Genomic DNA, 24,208 nt, shown 5'->3' with positions numbered 1-24,208 from the left:
CCCAGAGTGCTAGGATTACAGGTGTGAGCCACCATGCCCGGCCCCAGATTTTTTTTTTTTTAAGATTAGAAAACAAAAAGAAGTCAGAAGGAGCCAAATCAGGACTGTAAAGTAGATTCCTAATGACTTCCCATCAAAACTCACACAAAAATTGCCCTTGTTTGATAAGAGGAATGAGCAGAAGCATTGTCGTGGTGAAGGACTCTCTGGTGAAGCTTTCACGGGTACTTTTCTGCTAAAGGTTTGGCTAACTTTCTCAAAACTCTCATAAGAAGCAGATGTTATTCTTTGGCCTTCCAGAAAGTCAACAAGCAGAATGCCTTGAGCATCCCAAAAAACTTGCCAGGACCTTTGCTCTTGACGAATCCACTTTTGCTTGGACTGGACCACTTCCACCTCTGGGTAGCCATTGCTTTGATTGTGCTTTGTCTTCATGATCATATTGGTAAATCCACATTTCATCTGTTAAAATTCTTTGAAGAAATGCCTCAGGATCTCAATCCTACTTGTTTAAAATTTCCATTGAAAGTTCTACTCTTGTCTGCAGCTGATCTGGGCACAACAGTATTGGCACCCATTGAGTGGAAAGTTTGCTCAACTTTAATTTTTAAGTCAGAATTGTGTAAGCTGAACCAGTTGAGATGTCTGGTGGTGGCTATTGTTTCTGTTGTTAATCATTGGTCCTCTTTAATTAGGGCACAAACAAGGTTAATTTTTTCCTCCAAAATTGATGTGGGTGGTCTACCACCACGGGCTTCATCATCAACATCATTTTGTCCCTTCTTAAAATGAGTTAGCCATTTGTAAACTGCTGATTTATTTGGGGCATTGTCCCCATAAACTTTTTGTAAAGCATCAGTGATTTCGCCATTCTTCCACCTAAGCTTCAACCATAAATTTGATGTTTGTCCTTGCTTCAATTGTAGCAGAATTCACATTGCTCTGATAGGGGCTTTTTTCAAAAAAACTGATGTCTTATCCTTTTTAGTGCCAGATCCTGTTCACACATGTTATAACAAGTTAGTATGAGTTTATTTTGGTACAAAGAAAATGGAAATCCATGCATAGTTTTTTCATAATACATATTTTCCATGAACTTTTTGAAGATCCCTTGTATGCCCATGGAAAAAAATGGAGATAGATAAACGGTGTTGATGAAAGATTATTTTAAATATGAGAAATCAAATATATTTAGAAGCCAAAAGGAAAGCTCTAAGAGAGAGGACGAATACCCAAGGGAAGATAGAGCCAATAGTGTAGGTTTCCTGCAAACACAGGTAAAAATGGAAGCCAAGGGCTGGGCACAGTGGCTCATACCTGTAATCCCAGCACTTTGGGAGGCTGAGGCAGGAGAATCACTTGAGGCCAGGAGTTTGAGACAAGCCTGAGCAACATAGTGAGACACCATCTCTACAAAAAATTTAAAAATTAGCTAGGCATGGTGGTGCACACCTGTAATCCCAGCTACTTGGGAGGCTGAGGTGGGAGGATTGCTCGAGCCCAGGAGTTTGAGGTTGCAGTGAGCTATGCTCATGCCAGCCCAGGCAACAGAGTGAGACCTTGTCTCTTAAAAAAAGAAAGGAAGCCCAGGTAGATGTAAGAGGAGTTGGCCTTAGGAGAAGCAAAGCTCCTGAACCATGAGTTGGCATCACTTGGCTACTTGCCCAGCTTGTTGCCAGCTACCTCAAGGCTGTTTTTACGTCAGCACCTCCCTCTTGTTCTACTTGCCTGACTAGTCTCATTCTGGGTAAACCACACTTCCACACCCTACCCTCTTAAATTTCTTCTACTCATTTATTCATTTAGCAAATATTTACTAATTGCTGACTGTGCCAGGCCCTGGGGCCAAGGACTCAAATGTCCTTGAGGAACTCATGGTCCAGTGGTGGCAAGAGACAAATAGAAATAATCAGAGTACAATGCACAATGTGAGAAGGGCTGGAGTAGCACAGGATGGTGTGGGAGCCTCCTACTGCTAAACTGCCAAGTTGCTGCAGAAAATCCCTAAACCAGATTAACTGGTGAAACCATAGGAGGGACTTCCCTTCTGCCAAGCAATTTTTTTTATCCATCTGGAAGTGATAAACTCCACAGTGCCACCTTTCTTTCTCTAGTTTACTCCCTCACTCTCCTTTCTCATGTTGGGGGAGCGGGGTGAGGACCACTTCATAAATCATAATTTCATATTCTTAATAAATAACATTTGTTGTTGTTGTTGTTGTTGTTGTTTTGAGACAAGAGTCTCTGTTGCCCAGGTTAGAGTGCCGTGGCGTCAGCCTAGCTCACAGCAACCTCAAACTCCTGGGCTTAAACAATCCTTCCGCCTCAGCCTCCCGAGTAGCTGGGACTACAGGCTTGTGCCACCATGCCCGGCTAATTTTTTCTATATATATTTTTTTAGCTGTCCATATAATTTCTTTCTATTTTTAGTAGAGACGAGGTCTCGCACTCCTGAGCTCAAAGGATTCGCCTGCCTCAGCCTCCCAGAGTGCTAGGATTACAGGTGTGAGCACCGCGCCTGGCCATTCTTAATAAATAGAAACTGCTATAGACAATAGAAAAACAAGAGCTCATTCAATTTTTGCCTCCTTTTCTTCAGACACAGGTTTGATTTCTTTGGAAATAAAGACAGGATGGAGACAACTCAGATACTGGCTATCTGAACATTTATTGAGCACCTCCTACGTGTTTGCACTGACACTGTGATAGTGAACACAACACGGTCCCTTTCTCATGATTCTTACAGCCATGGGGAGTTAAGCTGCTCTTGTGGAGAGTAGTGATGCTAAGGGAAGTAGGCAGGAGAAATTAAAAGGGTAAGGGCAGTGAAAAAGCCATGGCTTGGGCATTCATGAGGCTTTAACACCTTCTAAATCAGGAACCAGACCCCCTTGCCAGCATGTAGACACAAGGTAGTCCTGAGGCAGTAATTAAGTTCTGATTTAAAAATTAAGATCTAAACTTGCTATGGTATTCACAGATATTATCTTTAATTCCACAGGGGAAAGGTTAATTAAAGGAGTTTTGTAACCTTTTGTTGGTATAAAGAGCTCTATATGTTATGTATTTTCATGGGGGCTACCCAGAACTTTTACTGTCTCTGGACTATCCTTTATACCACAAAAATTTATTATACTAGTTACATCATTATTAGGGAAGGCAAGGTAGCAAAGATAGGCTTAAACTTGGAGAATTCTTTTTTTGGGGGGGGGGGGAGACAGGGTCTCTCTGTTGCCCAGGCTGGAATGCAGTGGCTATTCAAATGCATGATCACAGCACACTACAGCCTTGAACTCCTGGGCTTAAGCAATCCTCCTGCCTCAGCCTCCCAAGTTGCTGGGACTACAGGCATGTGCCACCGTGCCTGGCTACACTTGGTGAATTCTTAGTATATGTTGACAGCTACATACATAGGATTATGTATCCTTAGAAATCTCAGATAAGAACTCATTTATTTGTTCACCAAATATTAAGCTCCTACTATGGAGACATGGGTAAATGCATAACAACTTGTTCATTGCTATTATACATATTAATATAATATTTATATTTTCAGACTTTAAGGCCATCCTCTGTTTTCCAGCCCTGACCACCAGCCCAATCTCAGATCCAGCTGCCTCCTGGACATCTGCCCCAGATGACCCACAAGTATTTTGGGTCACAAACTAAACTCATGTTCTTTCCACCCTTAGTGCTGTTTGTGGAGGAAGTTAATCATCTATCCACTCAGCACTGGCGGTCATATTTAACTTCATCCTCACCCTCACAGCCAATCATTATATTCTGTTTGTCCAATCCAGCTCCCTCCTCTCCATCCCCCCACTGTCCTTGTTCAAACTGCCATCATTCATTCATTCATTCATTCACTAAGTATTTTTTGAGCACCTACCATGTGCCATTCATGTTCTAGGCTTTGGGTTTACTTCAGTGAACAAAACACAAAATTCCTGCCTTCGTAGAGTTTACATTCAAGTAGAGAGAGAAATAAAACAAGCAAAATATATATTGTTAGAAAATGACATGTGCTTAGGAGAAAAAAGTCAGGGAAGGGGAATATGATGTTCATTGGCAGGGCGGGGGGGTGGGGCACGGTTGAAAGGCCTCAATGAGAAGGCAACTTTTGAGTAAATACTTGAGAAGGAAATAAGGGAACTAGCCCTATGGATACCTGGGGGAAGAGCCTTCCAGAAGGAAAAGCACATGAAAGGCCTTGGTGGAAGCATGGCTGGCCTGTTCTGGGAATGGCAAAGAGACCTGTGGCTGGAGTGGAGTGAGCAAGGAGGAGAGTAGAAGAGGATGGAATCAAGTCAGAGAGCTAACCTAATGGGGGAAAGATCCTATGGGGAATAGTTAGGACTAACACTTTTATTCCCAATTGTATACGAGCTGAGTTGTGACTTAATATATTTTTTTTTTTTTGAGACAGAGTCTCACTTTGTTGCCCAAGCTAGAGTGAGTGCCGTGGCGTCAGCCTAGCTCACAGCAACCTCAAACTCCTGAGCTCAAGAGATCCTACTGCCTCAGCCTCCGGAGTAGCTGGGACTACAGGCATGCACCACCATGCCCGGCTTATTTTTTCTATATATATTTTTAGCTGTCCATATAATTTCTTTCTATTTTTAGTAGAGATGGGGTCTGGCTCTTGCTCAGGCTGGTCTCGAACTCCTGAGCTCAAATGATCCGCCCACCTCGGCCTCGCAGAGTGCTAGGATTACAGGCGTGAGCCACCGTGCCCGGCCCATGACTTAATATTTTAAAATAAAAGAATCACTCTGGCTACTGAGTTGAGAACAGATCAAAGCTGGGGAAAGGGTAGAAAGAGGGAGAGAGGTTAGGCTACTGTAGTAATCTAGTAGAGAGCTGATGATGGCTTGGAGCAAGGTGGTAGTAGTGGAGGTTGTCAGAAGTGATCAAATTCTGGACATACTTTGTAGGTAGAGTCAACGGAATTTGCTGACTGGTCAGATGTGGTGTGTGAGAAAAGAGTTAAAGATTACTTAAGCAACTAGAAGGATGGAGTTGTCATTGAGGTGGGGAAATCTTCAAGAAAAACAGGTGTGTGTGTGTCTGTGTGTTTGCTGGCAGAGGGGGCTATGAGGAGCTCAGTTTTGAACATGTAAAGCCATGAGACTGACTGAGATCATCAAGGGAGTAAGTACAGATTGAAGGGAAGAGATCTAATAACTGAGCTCTGGGGCACTCAAGCATTAGAAGTGAGATAAAGGAGAACCAGAAAAAGATTCTGAAGGAGCAAAGAGATGGGGAAAAAAAACAACCAAGTGTGCTGTCCTGGAGGCCAAGTAAAGAAAGTATCCCAAGAAGGAGTAAACTAAGGCTAGTATCCCAAGACAGAGTCAACTAAGGTAATGTTAATTTGTCAAATAAGATCAGATTAGAGATTAATTTAGTATTTAACAACATGGAGGTTATTGGTGACCTTAAAAAGAATAGTTTGTTTGAGTGCTGGGTGAAAACCTGACTGGAGTAGGTTCTTGAAAGGATGGGTACCCTCTAGGATGGCTCTAAGTATTTTTAATGGAAAATAACAAGCATTAGCAAGGATGTGGAGAAATTGGAGCCCTCATACCTTGCTGGTGGGGATATAAAATGGTGCAGCCACTGTGGAAAGCAGTCCAGCAGTTCCTCAAGTTAAATGTAGAGTTACTATATGACTCAGCAATTCCATTTCTAGGTATGTACCCAAGAGAAATGTAATCAGGTACTCAAACACATATTATACACCAATGTTTATAGCAGCATTATTCCCTATAGCCAAAAAGCAGAAACAACCCAAATGTCTAACAACTGATGAATGGATAAATAAGATGATATGTCCATACAGTGGAGTGTTACTCTGTCATAAAAGGAAATTACATAAGCCAGGCACAGTGACTCACGCTTGTAATCCTAGCACTCTGGGAGGCTGAGGTGGGAGGATCGTTTGAGGTCAGGAGTTCTAGACCAGCCTGAACAAGAGTGAGACCCTATTTCTACTAAAAATAGAAAAAAAATTAACCAGGCATGGTGGCACACGCTTTAGTCCCAGCTACTCGGGAGGCTGAGGTAGGAAGATAGCTTGAGCCTAGGAGTTTGAGGTTGCAGTGAGCTATGATGACGCCACTGCACTCTAGCCGGGGCAACAGAGCAAGACTCTGTCTTCAAAAAAAAGAAAAAAGAAATGACATGCTGATACATACTGCAACATGAATGAAACTTGAAAACATTATGCTACGTGAAAGAAGGTAGAAACAAAAGGCCACATTTTATTAATATGTGATTCCATTTATATGGAATGTCCAGAATAGGCAAATCCACAGAGACAGTATTATAGATTAGTAGATGGGAAATAACTGCTAGTGGGTACAGATTTATTTTGGGAGTGAAAAATATTCTGAAATTAGATAGTGGTGATGGTTGCACAACCTTGTGAATATATTAAAAACCACTAAAGTATACACTTCAAAAAATGATGATTTTTTGTTTTTTTGAGACAGTGTCTCTCTGGCACCCTGAGTAGAGTACAGTGGCATCATTGTAGCTCATTGCTACCTCAAACTCCTGGGCTCAAGCGATATTTCTGCCTCAGCTCCCTGAGTAGCTGGGACTACAGGCATGTGCCACCATGCCCGGCTAATTTTTTTCTATATATTTTTTAGTTATCCAGCTAATTTCTTTCTATTTTTAGTAGAGACGGGGTCTCGTACTTGCTGAGGCTGGTCTCGAACTCCTGACCTCAAGTGATCCTCCTGCCATGGCCTCCCAGAGTGCTAGGATTACAGGTGTGAGCCACCGTGCCTGGCCCTCAGCAGTAATTTTGAAAATACACCCTGAGGAACCCTCTTGGCTGGGCAGAAGTGCTTCAGAGGTTCCTCAAATAAGAAGTGTCCATGCCAAACAATGAAGATGTAAACTGCTCTGTGAAGCCTGTCCTTCGATTTTTGTGTTTGATGTATTAGCATTTGTTCATTCATTCACCAAATATTTACTGAGCACCTATGTGTGAGGTACTGTTCTAGGCTCAGGGAATACAGCAGTGAACAAAACACATAATCCATGTCCTCGTGGGATTTACATTCTAGGGAGAAAGACAATAAATAAATAAAATAGATGTTATCTCAGATAAATACTATGGAGAAAAATAAAGCAGCAGTAGGGGATAGGGAGTGCTGGGTAGGGCTTGCAATTTTAGATAGATAGGGTGGTTAGGGAAAGCCTCATTGAGAAGGCGACATTTGAATGAAGGCCTAAAGAGAACAATGCAGGAGGCCAGAAAGCCCTGGAGGTATTGCCACAAAGAGCTTCCAGGTAGAGGGAACAGCAGGTGCAAAGGCCCTGACATGGGAACTGGCCAGTGTGACCAAAGCAGAATAATTGAAGGCGAGAGTAGTTGGAGATGAAGTCAGGGGGCGGGTGAGGGGAGAGTCTGAGTGTGTATGCCTCTTGTAAGGACTTGGATTTAAGTTTTTTTTTAATGTTTTTTCTCTGCCTCCACCTCCCCCAGGACTTGGATCTTTACTGGAATGAAATGATGAGCCATTAAGAGCCACTAAGTAGAGTGACATGATCTGACTTAGGTTTTAACAGGATCACTGGCTGCTGTGTTAATAGTCTGCAGAGGGGCCGGGCGTGGTGGCTCACGCCTGTAATCCTAGCACTCTGGGAGGCCGAGGTGGGCGGATCGTTTGAGCTCAGGAGTTCGAGACCAGCCTGAGCAAGAGCGAGACCCCACCTCTACTAAAAAATAGAAAGAAATTATATGGATAGCTAAAAAATATATATAGAAAAAATTAGCCGGGCATAGTGGCGCATGCCTGTAGTCCCAGCTACTCGGGAGGCTGAGACAGGAGGATCGCTTGAGCTCAGGAGTTTGAGGTTGCTGTGAGCTAGGCAGACGCCACGGCACTCACTCTAGCCTGGGCAACAGAGTGAGACTCTGTCTCAAAAAAAAAAAAAAAAAAAAAAAAAAAAAAAATAGTCTGCAGAGGGTCAGGGTCAGAAGGGAAAAGAGCTTGGAGACTTTTGCAATAATCCAAGTGAGAGATGAACCAGGGTGGGGACAGGAGGAGCACTGGATTCTAGATATATTTTGAAGAGAAAGCTGACAGGATTTGCTAACAGATTGGATTAAGGGTTTAAGAAAAAGAGTCAAGGATAGGTTTCTCTCTCTCTTTTTTTTTTTTTTTTTTTTTTTGTCGAGCGGGAGTCTCACTCTGTTGCCCGGGCTAGAGTGCCGTGGCATCAGCGTAGCTCACAGCAACCTCAAACTCCTGGGCTCAAGCGATCCTCCTGAGTATCTGGTAGGACTACAAAAGTGTACCACCACACCCGGTTTATTTTTTCTACTTTTAGTAGAGACATGGTCTTGCTCTTGCTCAGGCTGGTCTCGAACTCCTGAGCTCAAGCAATCCTCCCCGCCTTGGCCTCCCACAGTGCTAGGATTACAGGTGTGAGCCACCTCGCCTAGTCCAAAGATAGGTTTCTATATAAAACGCCTTTTTAAAACAAAGAATAATTCTGCTAAAGAAGTCTGCATGGCCGGGCGCGGTGGCTCACGCCTGTAATCCTAGCACTCTGGGAGGCCGAGGCGGGTGGATTGCTCAAGGTCAGGAGTTCGAGACCAGCCTGAGCAAGAGCGAGACCCCGTCTCTACTAAAAATAGAAAGAAATTATATGGACAACTAAATATATATATATAGAAAAAAATTAGCCGGGCATAGTGGCACATGCCTGTAGTCCCAGCTACTTGGGAGGCTGAGGCAGGAGGATCGCTTGAGCCCAGGAGTCTGAGGTTGCTGTGAGCTAGGCTGACGCCACGGCACTCACTCTAGCCTGGGCAACAAAGTGAGACTCTGTCTCAAAAAAAAAAAAAAAAAAAAGAAGTCTGCAAATTGTCAGCCCCCAAGATAAAGCTCTGACTTCTGGGTTGGCTCTGGGAGGCCCTGGATACCTGTTCTTGGCCTCTATACTTTTGCAAACACAGCTGTCCCTTGGTATTTGTGGGGGATTGGTTCCAGGACCCCTGCAGATACCAAAATCCATGGATGTTCAAGTCCCTTGTATAAAATGGCATAGTAGGCTGGGCACAGTGGCTCATGCCTGTAATCTTAGCACTTTGGAAGGCCAGCGTGGAAGGATCGCTTGCAGCCAGGAGTTCAAGACCAGCTTGAGCAACATAGCAAGACCCGCCTCTCTACAGAAAAATTAGAAATTACCTGGGCGTGGTGGTGAGCGCCTGTAGTCCCAGCTACTTGGGAGGCTGAGGAGGGAGGATCGCTTGAGCCCAGCAGTTTAAGGTTGCAGTGAGCTATAATCATGCCTCTATACTCTCAACAGAGAGAGAACGTGTCACTAATAAATAAATAAATAAATAAACAAACAGCATTTGCTTATAACCTACACACATCCTCCTGTATACTATAAATCATCTCTAGGTTACTTACAATACCTGATACAATGTAAATGCTACGTAAATATTTCTGTATTTTTTTTTTTTTGAGACAGAGTCTCACTCTGTCACCCCAGCTACAATGCAGTGGCATCATCATAGCTCACTGCAACTTCAAATTCCTGGGCTCAGGTGATCCTCCTGCCTCAGCCTCTCCAGTAGCTGGGATTACAGGTACGTACCACCGATATTTTTTTTCTGTTTTTTGTAGAAACGGGATCTCGCTCTTGCTCAGGCTGGTCTTGAACTCCTGAGCTCCAGCGATCCTCCCGCCTCAGCCTCCCAGAGTGCTAGCATTACAGGCCTGACCCACTGCACCCAGCCTATATTGTTTTTTTTATATAGCTTTGACTCCTGTTGCATATATTGATTTTTTATTTTTTTATTGTTGTATTGATTTTTTTTCCAAATATTTTTGATCCAAGGTTGGTTGAATCTGTGGTTGGTTAAACCCGCGGATATTAAGAGCCTACTGTATAGTTCCCTTTTCCTGGAAAGCCTTGCATCACTCCCCTTCTCTGCCCCCTCCTTTTCTTCCTTCAGGATTTCCCCCAAGCAGATGAAATCTTGTGACTAGAAGCCCTTGTATTCTTCTTATTTATTTATTTTTGAGACGGAGTCTCTGTCACCCTAGCTACAGTGCCGTGTCATCAGCCTAGCTCACAGCAACCTTAAACTCCTGGGCTCAAGTGATTCTCCTGCTGGGATTACAGGCATGTGACACCACACCCGGCTAATTTTCTATTTTTAGTAGAGGTGGGTCTCACTCTTGCTCAGGCTGGTCTTGAACTCCTGAGCTCAAGTGATCCTCCTCCCTTGGCCTCCCAGAGTGCTAGGATTACAGGTGTGAGCCACTACGCCTGGCCTCCTTGTACTCTTATATCATGCTGTTTTTTCTAATTGGAACACCCTTCTCCCCACCTCCCTATGTCCTGATCACACCAGTAATATTAACGGTTTGCTCAGGCTGCCATAACAATCCACGGACTGGGTGGCTTAAACAACAGAAATTTATTTTCTCACACTTCTGGAGGCTAGAAGGCTGAGATCAAGGTGTTGGCAGGTTTTGCTTCTCTGAGGCCTCTCTCCTTGGCTTGCAGAAGGCTGCTCCTCGCTGTGTCCTCTCATGATCTTTCCTTTGTGCTCGAGCATCCCTGGTGTGCCCTTCTGTGTCTAATCACCTCTTCTTATAAGGACACCAGTCAGATTGGACTAGGGCCCACCCTAACAAGTCTCATTTTAAACTCTCACTTCTTTAAGGGCACCATCTTCAAATACAGTCACGTCCTGAGGTACTGGAGGTTAGGCCTTCAGCATATGAATTTTGTGGGAATACAGTACAGCCCATACCACCACCAGTCACCTTTTAAGGCTGAATTCAAATGCTGCCTCCTCCCCTGAGCTGGAAGTCATTTCCCCTTCAACATTCTTATGTACCATTTCTTATGGTTCCTAACACAATATGCCCTTTTGCAGTACAAGGGAATGAAAGTAATGGTGGCTGCTGCTTACTGGCCTCAATGGTTATTATGTGCCAGCATGTGTTAATTCATAACTTACTGTGCATTTAACATGTCTTACCAGTGACTCTGAATCCTCTCCACAGCGCTGTAAGGTAAATACTGTTAATTATTCCCATTTTACAGCCGAGGGTACTACAGCTCAGACAGGCTAAGTTGTGTGCCCAAGATCACAGAGCTATGTTGCACAGCCGCCACTCAAACTCTGTCCTGGCTTTAGAGTCTATGCTGTCACCACGATTCTCTACTGCCTTTTCAATTCAACAGATACTGAGGACCTACTCTGTGTCAGGTTCGGTTCTTGGTGCTGGGGGTATAAGAGCAAACAAATCTGACCAAAAAATCTCTGCCCTCATGGAGCCTTGTGGTAATAGTACGCTTCTTTATTTTTATCGTGGTGGAAGTTACACAAAGCTACATGTATGATAAACTTGTATGGAACTGCACACACACGCACCCCGAATTAGTGCATGTATAACTGGTGAAATCTGAATAAGCTCTGTGGACTATGCTAAGGTGAATTTCCTTTTTACTTTTTATTATTTTTTTTATTTTTATTTTTTTGAGCCAGAGTCCTGCTCTGTCACCCTGGTTAGAGTGCCGTGACGTCAGCCTAGCTCACAGCAGCCTCAGACTCCTGGGCCCAGCGCAATCCTCCTGCCTCAGCCTCCCAAGTAGCTGGGACTACAGGCATGCGCCACCATGCCCGGATAATTTTTTCTGTATATTTTTAGTTGTCCAACTAATTTCTTTCTATTTTTAGTAGAGACGGGGGTCTCACTCTTGCTCAGGCTGGTCTCGAACTCCTCACCTCGAGCGATCCGCCTGCCTGGCCACCCAGAGTGCTAGGATTACAGGCGTGAGCCACTGCGCCCGGCCTAAGGTGAATTTCCTGATTGTGACATTGTACTATAATTATGCAAGATGCTAACACTGGGAAGTCTGGGTGAAGGGTGCACAGGACCTTTCTGTCCATTTTTTTACAACTTCTTGTGAATCCCTTATTATTTCAACATAAAAGTGTTTTTAAATCTCTGCCCTCATTGAGCTTAATTATAGTGAGGAGTTAGATAATAAATATGTAAATTATATAGCATGTTAAAAGGTGATAAGTGTCATCAAGAAAAACAAAGCAGGGAAGGAAGCAGGATAGAGTGTTCACGGGGTGGTCTCAGTAAAGTGGTGACATTTGAGCCTTGACTTGGAGGTGAGTAAAGAAGCCATGGGACACGTGGGGAAATGGAGTTCCAGGCAGAGAGAACACTTAGTACCAAGGCTGTGAGAACTGTGGCAAATTTGAGGTCAGTGTGGCTTCAACAAAGTGAGTGAGGGGGAGAGAAGTAGGAGGCTGTGTCAGAGAAGTAATAGGGTCCAATGCCCCGTTATAATGGCCTTTCAGACCACTGTAAATACTTTTATTAGGAGAAGGATGTGGAGCCATTGGAGGGTACTGAGCAGAGGAATGACATGATCTGACGTAGATTTTGAAAGGGTTGCTCTGGCTGCGGAAGGGAAGCAAGGGCAGAAGCAGGAAGACCAGTGAAGAGCCGTAAAATAACCTAGGTGAGAGAGGGTGGCTCAGACCAGACTAGAGGTGATAAGTTGTCAGATTCTGGATAAATTTCACAGGCAAGCTGACTGGATGTACTGATAGACTGGATGTAGGGTGTGAGAGAAAGAGAAGAGTGGAAGGTAAGTTTTGGTCGCAACAACAGGAAGAATGGAAGTGCCATTTGCTGAGACGAGAAAGACTATGAGTGACCCACTGGGGGTGAAAAGATCAGGAGGTCTCTTTGGGACATACTCAGTTCAAGGCATCTATTAGACATCCAAGTGGAGTGTCAAGAAGATAGTAAGAGCTCAGAGAGAGGTCCAGGTTACAGATGTATGTTTGAGTGTCATCAACCAAGAGAGTATTTAAAGCCATGATATTGGATGAGATCACCAGAGGAATGTATATAGAAAAGAAAAGAGGTCCAAGGGCCAGGCACAATGGCTCACGCCTGTAATCCTAGCATTCTGGGAGGCCGAGGCGGGAGGATCGCTCAAGGTCAGGAGTTCGAGACCAGCCTGAGCAAGAGTGAGACCCCATCTCTACTAAAAATAGAAAGAAATTAGCTGGACAACTAAAAATATATAGAAAATGTTAGCCGGGCATGGTGGTGCATGCTTGTAGTCCCAGCTACTCGGGAGGCTGAGGCAGAAGGATTGCTTAAGCCCAGGAGTTTGAGGTTGCTGTGAGCTAGGCTGACGCCATGGCACTCATTCTGGCCCGGGCAACAAAGTGAGACTCTGTCTCAAAAAAAAAAAAAATATGGATGGGGCCTGGCGCAGTGGCTCACGCCTGTAATCCTAACACTCTGGGAGGCCAGGGTGGGAGGATCACTTGAAGTCAGGAGTTTGAGACCAGCCTCAGCAAGAACGAGACCCCCATCTCTACTAAAAATAGAAAGAAACTAGCTGGGCAACTGAAAATAGAAAAAAAAAAAATAGCCAGCATGCTGGAGCTTGCCTGTAGTCCCAGCTACTTGGGAGGCTGAGGCAGGAGGATTGTTTGAGCCCAGGAGTTTGAGGTTTCTGTGAGCTAGGCTGACGCCACGGCACTCTAGCCCAGGCAACAGAGCAAGACTGTGTCTCAAAAAAAAATAATAATAAATAAAAATATGGATGAGATTAACATAATAAAACTCTAGCAATTAAAAAACTGTCATTATTCACTGGGTGCAGTAGCTAATACCTGTAATCCCAGCACTTTGGGAAGCTGAAGCAGGAAGACTGCTTGAGCGCAGGAGTTTGAGGCCAGCCTAGGCAACATAGCAAGACCCCATCTATGAAAACTTTTTTTTATCTTTAATATACATGGCTTTATTTTATTTTCTTATTTCAGAATATTATGGGGTACAAACATTTTGGTTACATATAATGCCTTTGCCTTGCCCAATCCAGGGCTACAAGCGTGCCCATCCCCCATACAGTGCGCTCCACATCCATTAGTTGTGAGTTTACCCACCCCTAGCCTCCCATCTATGAAAATTTTTAAAAAAAATTAGCTAGGCATGGTGGCTTGTGCCTGTAGGCCCAGCTACTCTGAAGGCTGAGGTGGGAGGATCATTTGATCCGAGGAGTTTGAGGTTGCAATGAGCTATGATTGTGCCACTGTACTCCAGCCTGGGCGACAGAGCAAGACTCAATTTCTAAAAAAAAAAAAAGCACAAAAAACAATAAAAGAGAAAGGAATGAAGAAAGAAAACAAAACAAAAGGAAGGAAGGAAGAAAACTGTAACTATTAAATTGGGTCTCAAGTTTCCTTTGTCTTCTGTAGTCCCTCTTTAGACCTAAGGCATCACCATTCAGCTGCCGAAGGCAGAAACCTGGGACCAAGTCCTGTTAATTTTGTCTCATAGTCATCTTTTGACTTTATTTCTTCTTATTCAACCTCATGGTGCTACCTTACTTTTGGCCATCATTTCTTTTCCAGACTATTTCCACAGCCTCCTACCTAGTTTGTTCAACTGTCACTATAATTCAATCCAGGAATTCTTTTTTATTTATTTTTCATTTTTTTAAGGCTAGTCAAGTGAAGCAGTGGGAGTGGAGAAGGAACAAAGGAAATCTGTAAGTGGTTGTGATCAATTAGTTGTAAACACCACTGCACTTGGACTAGCCTCAATCCAGGAATTCTTAATCATCTTTGTGGCATGGAACCCTTTGGCAGTCTGATGAAGCCTATGGACTTATTTTCAGAATGTTTTTCAATGCATAAAACAAAGTAAATAAGATTACAAAGAAAACCAATTACAGTACAATATAGTTACCAGGTTTTGTTTTGTTTTGTTTTTGAGACAGAGTCTCGCTCTTTCACCCCAGCTAGAGTGCAGTGACGTCATCATAGCTCACTGCAACCTCCAACTCCTGGGCTTAAGCCATCCTCCTGCCTCAGCCTCCTTGAGTAGCCGGAACTACAGGCGCATGCCACCACACCTGGCTAATTTTTTCGATTTTTGGTACAGACATGGTCTCCCTCTTGCTCAGGCTGGTCTCGAACTCCTGAGTTCAAGCAACCCTCCCACCTTGGCCTCCCAGAGTGCTAGGATTACAGGCGTGAGCCACTGCCCCCTGCCCAAAATATTTTTATTTTTACATTTATTGGTTTATTATAAAGGATACAGATGAAGAGGTACATAGGGAGAGGTATGGGGGAAGGAGCACAGAGCTTCCATGCCCTCTTGGTGGGGTGGGGGGTGGGGGCAAGTGTGCCACACTGTAGGAGCTCAGCAACCTGGAAGCCCCTCAAATCTTGCCGTTTGAGTTTTTATAGAGGTTAATCTCCAGTCCCTCCTCCCCCTTCCCAGAGATTAGTGGGTGGGTTGGGCTCAAAGTTCCAATTCTCTAATCAGGCATCTTCATCTAAGTCACCTCATTAACATAAACTCAAGTGTGATCAAAAGGGGCACAAAATGAATACAAAAGACATTCCTAACATGCAGGAAACTCCAAGAGTTTTAGGGGCTCTGTGACTGGTGGGAGACAAAGACCACATATACTTCACATGGTACCACACACAAATTAGGCTTTCAATACATTACTGTGCCTCAAGTGCTATAAAGAAAAGGTGCAGGGTGCTATGAGAAGGTATAACACATGATCCTCATGACAACTCCGTGAAGCATGTATGTGATGCTTTGCCAAAGATACAGAGGCAGGCAGACCTAAACTAGGTTGTCTAGGAGAAATCAGACACACTAACTCTTTAACTGGAATAACAAATTAACAACAACTATAAAGTATAATTTTGAAGATGGGAAAAAAAATCTCATCAACCAAACTTATTTTTATATTCTCTCGTAGTCGATACATAGCTGTATTTTGATACAATTGTAATCATGACATACAGACTATGTTGCATAGGGCTTTTTTTTTTTTTTTTTTTTTTTGAGACAGAGTCTCACTCTGTTGCCCGGGCTAGAGTGAGTGCCGTGGCGTCAGCCTCGCTCACAGCAACCTCAAACTCCTGGGCTCAAGGGATCCTCCTGTCTCAGCCTCCCGAGTAGCTGGGACTACAGGCATGCACCACCATGCCCGGCTAATTTTTTGTATATATATATTTTAGTTGTCCATATAATTTCTTTCTATTTTTAGTAGAGACGGGGTCTCACTCTTGCTCAGGCTGGTCTTGAACTCCTGACCTCGAGTGATCCACCCGCCTTGGCCTCCCAGAGTGCTAGGATTACAGGCGTGAGCCACCTCGCCCGGCCTGCATAGGGCTTTTTTCACTTAATGTGTTGTTATTGGCATTACCCCATATTTCCAGGCTTTAATGCTGGTATTACCAACTACTGCAAGACATTCCTTGTGTGCTGGGCCATGATTTACTTAGCTATTCTTCTGTAGTTGGGTTTTGGTGCTTTCCACTTTTTTACTACTATAAATAACATTGCAGAGCTCTGGGCCACTGCTGAGTTGCTTCCTTAAAGGTAAATTCTGGGGGGATGGGAGGGTGGAGATTATATGTTGAGAGGCACTGTAGTAAGAAGACCATGGGACTGTGGGGTCACACAGAACTGGGCTGGAATTCTGGCTATATTTCCTAGTGGGGCTTGGTCTTCGACTCACTGTTTTCAATTGTGGATCAACACTTATTAGTGGATCAAGTCTCAGACAGCATTAAAAAATGGAATAAAATAGAAAATACATTACCTGCAGAATTGTTTTGTTAAATATCTCCTTAAATGTATGCATATGTGTATTGGGTTGTGATATAAAATGTATTTTTTCATTCTGGGTGTGGGCAAAACAAGTTGGGAAATACTCCTTCAAACTTTCTGGTCCCCTTTCCATGGGCAATAAGCCAGACTTCATAAGGATGTCATGAAAGTGTTCAGACTCAATCCTTCACCTTCTCCATCTCCACTAGCCACCACTGTAGCCCCAGGCACTATTATCTCTTGCCTGGACAAATGCAATAGCCTCCTAACCAGCTGCTCTTTCTCCACCCTCTAACCACCCCATTACAATTCATGCTCATTCCAGGAAGAATGATGTCTTAAAACCAATTTAGATCGTGTCACTCCCCTGCTTGAATTTTTGCAGTGGCCTCCCATTCCCCTACCTACCTACGGTTGGGTAGAAGAGTCCAAACTCCTTACCCTGGCCTACAAAGCCCTCCCCCATCTCTTCAATCTCCTTCCTCTCACCACCCTTTGCTCACTCACCCTCTTGCTCTAGCCAGCCCCTCCAGGCACGGCCTTTGTACTTGCCATTCCTTCTGGAACACCTTTCCTGGGGACCTTTTTGGACCAGCTCCCTCTTATCCTCTAGGTTTGGGCTCAAAAGCCGCCTCCTCAGAGAGACCCTTTGGGCCTGCCCATCTGCCCTGTGCCCACGCTTTGGCCCTTTACTCTTTTTAAATTGCCCTTCCAGCTTGTATCCCTCTCTGGAACGAGGCGGTCTCATTGTTTGTGTCAGGGGCTCCGACAGAGGTGTGAGCCCCAGGAGGGCGGGGAGTTGTCACGGGGACTTGGGGACAGCCGCGCCTCCTCCCGGGATCTGCTGGGAGCCCTCCCCGCTCTCCGTAAAATCGCTTTAGTGCCGCTTCCCAGTCCTGCCCTCGTGCCCAAAGTCGCCTCTGGCCCAAAATATTTTTAAAGGAAATATGTGCTATAGTAACATATGGGCTTCTTAACACAGTTCTATTTGTGGCCTAATAACTAATGTCATTTAAAGGGAGTGATGACTGTGTAAATGATATTTAGAGACATTTGCATCAACTGTAATGTACTATGAAACCATCTATGATTTCTACTGGTGACCAAATCACAGGTATCGATTGCTAACGCCACTGTGGTCTGTTGCCTACATTCGTAAATGAAAGCGTTGAATCTCAGTTTGGTGAAAATAAAGTTTTATTTTCCCATCCAAGTTCATGGACCCTCTGAATTCTATACATGGACGCTTGTGGACTCCAGGTTAAAAACCCTTACCTTAATCCATTGGTGCAAAAATGCTTGAGGAGACTGCAAATATACCTAGAGGTTTTCGTTTTTAAATGGGGAGATGAAAACGGGGAACGCCAGCATCCCAAATGCATGCTATTAATTCTTGTACATCTTGCCAAAGGTGGGCTACAGTGTCAGCATGGACTTTCTAGCAGCTAAGGAAAAGCTTCTGCCTCTGACTTTCTCAGCTTAAAACCATGATTGGCAACCTCTTGCCCAGTCTAAAACCCCAAAGCCGTCCGTAGGTCCTGCCCCCGCCGACTTCTTTAGCTTCCTCCGACAACACCGTCCCTTCCTTCCCACACTTCCCAGGCAGGTCGACATTACTCTTCTCAGGGAAGATGCCGATTGCTCTCTGCCCGCCCACCCGGGCCAGGCATTCCCAGTCCCAGGCGCCCGGACGTGACGGACACCTCCCCGCCCTCCCTTGGGGTTAGTCCCGCCCATTCTGCTCCCGCAACTTTCGGGAGGGGAAGTTAGCAGTAATCACGAGCTGTCTGCCTCACCCACGAAACGGGGTGCCCCAGCACACTGATGGGATCCTGGCGAAACCCACTTAACGGAAAAGCAACAAAGAGAATTCCCCTTGGCACTAACAAGCGTGCTTCCCCCAGGGCCTCCCGTGCGCACGCGGGGGAGGGGGGAGGAGCTAGGAAACAATGGCCGCGCACGGTGTCACCTCCTAAGCTCCACCCCCGGCGGCGCCTTCTAAACGCGTGTTTCCGGCTTCTTAGCCCCTTTCCCTCTCTTCGTCTGCGCTTGTGCTCCGTCCCGTTGACTCTCCCTCACCATGGTAAGTCCATCTGCTGCCATCGGCTCCGGGGTGGCTTCCAGAGCCCCGAGCCCGCCGCCGGATCGCTGGGGCCGCGTTGAGCGTCGAGGGGCAGGAGCCCGTTAAGGGCTTTCTTAAAGAGAAGGTCGAGTTTTGCCACCGATGTAGTCCGCGGGCCTGGTGGGAAGCTAGTTGAGCAAGGGAGCGCCGGGGAGGGGCGGACTGCGCTGGCGTCGCGGGTTCCAGGGGGTGCTTTGTTCTCTGGGCTGCCGCCGAAGAGGACAGAGATTCCCGCTTCCCTTCGCATTGAGCTAAGTGTGATTCTGGCACAGGGAGAGAGGTTGGGAGGCCACCCCAGAAATCGTGGCCTGAGTACGCCTGCCCGTGCCTGGCATCAGAGGGGAATGTGGGCTACTGGTTTTCGGAAAGTTTTTAACTTGGTGCAGGGGAGTGAGCGTACGACGTTATTAGGTTACAGGGCTTTTGTTGAGAAACCGTCTGTACACAGACTTGAGCGGCACCCCGTGGAGGCGCCTGGAACTGGGGGTGTTGTGTGACCCTATGTCATTCGGGCATTCTCAGTAAATGCCAACAGCGGACCTGTCCCTGTCGCGGGTTTTTCCTGTAACAGTTTACAGAGAAATTAAAACGTTGATTGGCTTCTAGGTATGGAGGGGATCAGTATCTGCTGTTTTGTAGTTTATTGCAGTTAAGATTCACACCAAAGTGGTGAGTGGGTTAGATCTACTGAAGGTCAAGGGCTTTGCATAAGTCATAATTAAATTACCCTGGCAGTGACACTTGAAAAGTGAGTACCCCTATTTTACAAAGTAGGGCACTGAGACTCGTTAACTTGCAAGTGATGGGTGGTTCTGTTTGACCCAAAGCTGTGTTCTTTCCAGGAAGCCAGGTTCCCAGCCCTAGCCATTCCCAATGTGGTCATTTGAATCCTTGGATGACAGCAGGGTAGACTGGAAGGTGCCCCTGGCTGTGGAGCAGAGAGAGCCTAGGTTTGAATCCCAGCTGTGCACATTTTTTTTTTTTTTTTTTTTTGAGACAGAGTCTCACTCTGTTGCCCGGGCTAGAGTGAGTGCCGTGGCGTCAGCCTAGCTCACAGCAACCTCAAACTCCTGGGCTCAAGCGATCCTCCTGTCTCAGCCTCCCGAGTAGCTGGGACTACAGGCATGCACCACCATGCCCGGCTAATTTTTTCTATATATATTTTTAGCTGTCCATATAATTTCTTTCTATTTTTAGTAGAGATGGGGTCTCGCTCTTGCTCAGGCTGGTCTCGAACTCCTGAGCTCAAACGATCCGCCCACCTCGGCCTCCCAGAGAGCTAGGATTACAGGCGTGAGCCACCGCGCCCGGCCCAGCTGTGCACATTAATACTATGATTTTGGGTGGGTTACTTACCTCCTGATTCTTACTTTTATTTGAACAATGGAAACTATGCTGTCTGCCTTCAGAGAAGTTGTGAGGATCATACACTGCGACAGTTTAGCATTGAGAGATTTTTTTGGAGTACATTAGCACTTGGATGTTGGATTGAGAGAGTTCTTGAGTTTGAATCATTGGGCAGGCTCTAGTATCACTGTCTAAATTGATTGCATTTTCTTCCCAGTCTTCTCACAAGACTTTCAGAATCAAGAGGTTTCTAGCCAAAAAGCAGAAGCAAAATCGTCCCATTCCCCAATGGATTCGTATGAAGACTGGCAATAAAATCAGGTAAGAACACCATTGTCCTGCTTGGTTTTTGTTAAATTTGAGGTTACATTCTGAGCATAAATATGCAGTTGAAAATTACATGCAGTCCATCTTTTAATACCATTCTGAAATCGCTTTTTTGCAGTACTTGGTTTCTGCATTGTACCCAGACCACAATTGGGCTTAGGGGCAGACAGTTTTTCTGATATGTGTTAATTTCTTGGTTGTCTTCAGTCAACTAGAGCATAAGGTGGAAGGCTGTCTTACACATCCTGGTGGGGAAGACTCCATTTTTGAAGCATTTACCTTTGCTGATTGGGAAACTGCCCTCTACTGCAGAAGTAGTTGAGTTGATCGTTTCAGAAGAAAGACATTACTGGAATAGCAATAGAGGACCTCCAACATCATGCTGGCTAGGTCCAGGCAAAGGAAGACAGACCTAAAACTCAGGTCTCCTGCATGCCTTTTAGCCCACTGTTCTTTGGACCAGGTGGGCCTTAGAGTTGGATCTTGAGGGGAAGAAAAATAAGCATCAAAAATAAGTGCAATTTGCCCAAGGTCCTGTAGCCAGCAATAGTCCAATGTGTTAAACAACTTTCAGGACTTGGGTTTGTTTAAAATGAAATGCCTAGTTTCTTGGCTCTCCCAAATAAGCTGATATTGTAGGGTGAGCCCAGCAAATGGGTCCCTCTTGAACGATGAAGACACTGAAGCTCAGCAATGTAAGATCATTTGTGCATATTAACATATTTAGGGGATATCTAACTGTACAGGCACAACTAGATTTTATTTATTTATTTATTTATTGGAGACAGAGTCTCGCTCTGTCGCCCGGCTAGAGTGCCGTGGCGTCAGCCTAGCTCACAGCAACCTCAAACTCCTGGGCTCAAGCCATCCTCCTGCCTCAGCCTCCCGAGTAGCTGGGGCTACAGGCATGCGCCACCATGCCCGGCTAATTTTTTCTATATATTTCTAGTTGTCCAGCTAATTTCTTTCTATTTTTAGTAGAGACGGGGTCTTGCTCTTGCTCAGGCTGGTCTCAAACTCCTGACCTCGAGCGATCCTCCCGCCTTGGCCTCCCAGAGTGCTAGGATTACAGGCGTGAGCCACCACGCCTGGCCATTAGATTTTAAAACTTATGGTCTTCCCATCATAAAATATTGAGAAAAGAGCATTGAGTCACTAGTTGAAGTGGTATTAGTCCCATCTCCCAGAGCTGGGAAGGTATTTTGTATTTAGGATTATATTCTCTTGACCTAGAGAATTTGCACAATAGAATGATTTTTCTGTTGTCTCAGCTATCTTACCACTTTCAAAGTGTATTGAAAGCAGGTTGCAATTACAGTGCTTCATTTTGTGGAAGTACTGCCATTAATCCTGCTGAAAGAAAAGCTGTGTTAATCGTTTTGGTTTTGCCTTTATGGGGGTAAAACCATAACAGATGGACATGGACAATTCTGAGATTGCTTTAGTTCTGCAAATCACTGTTGCTCTTGGGTAGACATGAATGGGGTGGTTTTTTTTTTTTTTTTTTTTTTTTTGAGACAGAGTATCGCTTTGTTGCCCTGGCTAGAGTGAGTGCCGTGGCGTCAGCCTAGCTCACAGCAACCTCAAACTCCTGGGCTTAAGCAATCCTGCCTCAGCCTCCCGAGTAAGTGGGACTACAGGCATGCGCCACCATGCCCGGCTAATTTTTTCTATATATATTTTAGTTGGCCAGATAATTTCTTTCTATTTTTAGTAGAGACGGGGGTCTTGCTCTTGCTCAGGCTGGTCTCGAACTCCTGATCTTGAGCGATCCACCCGCCTCGGCCTCCCAGAGTGCTAGGATTACAGGCGTGAGCCACCACGCCCGGCCAGGGTGTTCTTTATATAAAGATGATGCAGGAGCTTTTATGTGTGTATGAGTCATTAGGAGGGAGTTCAGATATATATATCTGCTGTGGGTCTGTTGAATCAAGTGGGTGAAGGTACACTTGGGGAGAGATCTACCTTATTACTGATCCCAATTAAGAACCTTAGCCTTGAATCATTTTGAGAGGTTAAAATTTGGCTTGACTAGTTTATAAACATATGTAGCAAGTCATTTTTTTTCACTCTCCAGAAAGAGGTGCAAACCTGTTAAAGGAAGGAAAAATGGGACCCTTTGTGTTTTGTAGTACATAAAAGGCAAAGTTTATGGTGAATGGGAACAGCTAAATTGTAGTCAGACTGCCTTTGTTATAACTTGCGCTTTCCTTCTGTGTAGGTACAATTCCAAGAGGAGACACTGGAGAAGAACCAAGCTGGGTCTATAAAGATTGCCCATGATATAATGGCACACATATTTATGCTGTATCAAGGTCGCTATCATCTTACCAAATCATGTTGGAAATGTCACTAATATCCGGACAGACGCATTTCATTGGGAAAAGTGATTTTTCTCTTTGTTTATATGCTCTGTACTAATAAGCTGGTTCAGTAATAAATATGTGAGACCTTTTATTTTAATTGCTGTTGTATTCTGGTTTGTGAAGTACTGAATTCCCCTGCCCCCTGCTAGACCTAACACTACACTGTCCAGTAGAACTATCTGCAATGATAGAAATATTCTCTGGCTACCAAGTACTTGAAGTGTGTTTAATGTAAATTTTCATTTAATTGTAATTAAATCTGAATAGCTCCCTGTGGCTGGTGGCTTTTGCCCGTTCTGTTATGGGGGATGCATATGTGTCATCCTGGTACCTGAGAGTGGCACATTCTTCCTTAAATAGCATCTGCATGTGCTATTCTATGATACCAGTTCTCAAGAGTAGGAATTATCTAAACCAGGGGTTGGCAAACTGGGTCTGCTGCCCGTCTTTACACAGCCGGCTAACTAAATGGTTTCTGCATTTTAGATGATTGAAAGAAATCAGAAATATTTTATGACACCTGCAAGTTGAAATTCAAATTCTAGTGTCCATATAAAATTTTATTGGTACACAGTCATGCCCAGTCATTTACATATTATGTATGGGCTATTTTCACCCTGATGCGCAGAGACTATGTGGTCTGCAAAGCCTAGAACATTTACTACTTGGCTTTTTACAGAAAAAGATTGCCTGCTGCTGATCTGGATTCAGGAGGATTCACTTTTGCTTAAAAGATTTAGGTTAATTGTTGGCATTGCCTGACTTCCTGAGGAGCTGCAGCTGAGTGGACCTGCACAATGGGAATTTCAATCTATGTTTAACATTTTTCAAAGAACCGTTAGCAACTTGATATTTAGAGGAGATGCATTTAGCAAATTATTGGGCACCTTAAGAGTTGGTTGATAAATAGTTTATGTGGTATGGTAGGTGATAAGAGCTAATAGGCCAATATACAAACCATAGCAGACCTTTTCTGTGGAATTAGGATTCCCATGGAATTATGATTGAAGGGGTTTGGTGGTAACTCGCTACCCAGTCGTAGGGGGCCTGTGCTAACTGGACATGGCTGAGAAGGCAAGTGGCAGATGTGGCGTGCTGTGTATAGCATACAGCAAGTGGTGGGATTGCACAGCAAAGGGGTCCCTGCCTGTAACCACACTAGGAGGTTCAGATGACAGCAATCCTTAAGAGCGCCGTGTTTACCAGAAGTTTGAAGAGTGGGCTTCAGTGTACCGAGCAATCCAGGAACCCGGGGGCTTCCACTGGATCTTTGGAACCTATCTCTTTGTAAGCTCCTAGACTTCAAATATTTTCTCTTACTGTATCATTGTTGCCTTCATATTCAAAGACAGCTGCTACTGTAAAGAACAGTTGGT

The 24,208-nt window shown here is 44.7% G+C and overlaps 1 protein-coding gene and 1 non-coding gene across 2 annotated transcripts; both read left to right on the top strand.

Moving 5' to 3' along the window:
• The first annotated feature begins 18,698 nt into the window (after positions 1-18,698).
• RPL39 (ribosomal protein L39) lies at positions 18,699-23,062 on the top strand. The gene is made up of 3 exons (XM_069463754.1): positions 18,699-18,753; positions 20,357-20,460; positions 22,688-23,062. The coding sequence occupies exons 1-3, from the start codon at positions 18,751-18,753 to the stop codon at positions 22,734-22,736; spliced, it is 156 nt and encodes a 51-aa protein (XP_069319855.1). The 5' UTR covers positions 18,699-18,750; the 3' UTR covers positions 22,737-23,062.
• LOC138379336 (small nucleolar RNA SNORA69) lies at positions 21,765-21,896 on the top strand. The gene has a single exon (XR_011232103.1). It is a non-coding gene; the product is annotated as a small nucleolar RNA SNORA69 (small nucleolar RNA).
• Positions 23,063-24,208: the final 1,146 nt, after the last annotated feature.

Source organism: Eulemur rufifrons, chromosome 30, assembly GCF_041146395.1.
Source record: "Eulemur rufifrons isolate Redbay chromosome 30, OSU_ERuf_1, whole genome shotgun sequence".
NCBI lineage: Eukaryota > Metazoa > Chordata > Mammalia > Primates > Lemuridae > Eulemur > Eulemur rufifrons.
The sequence above is the reverse complement of the archived record's forward strand: the minus strand, read 5'-3'. Positions and strand labels throughout refer to the sequence as shown.

Coding starts and splice junctions, on each gene's coding strand:
- RPL39 (XM_069463754.1), top strand. Junction 20,461..22,687: donor AAGACTGGCAATAAAATCAG/GTAAGAACACCA, acceptor CCTTCTGTGTAG/GTACAATTCCAAGAGGAGAC.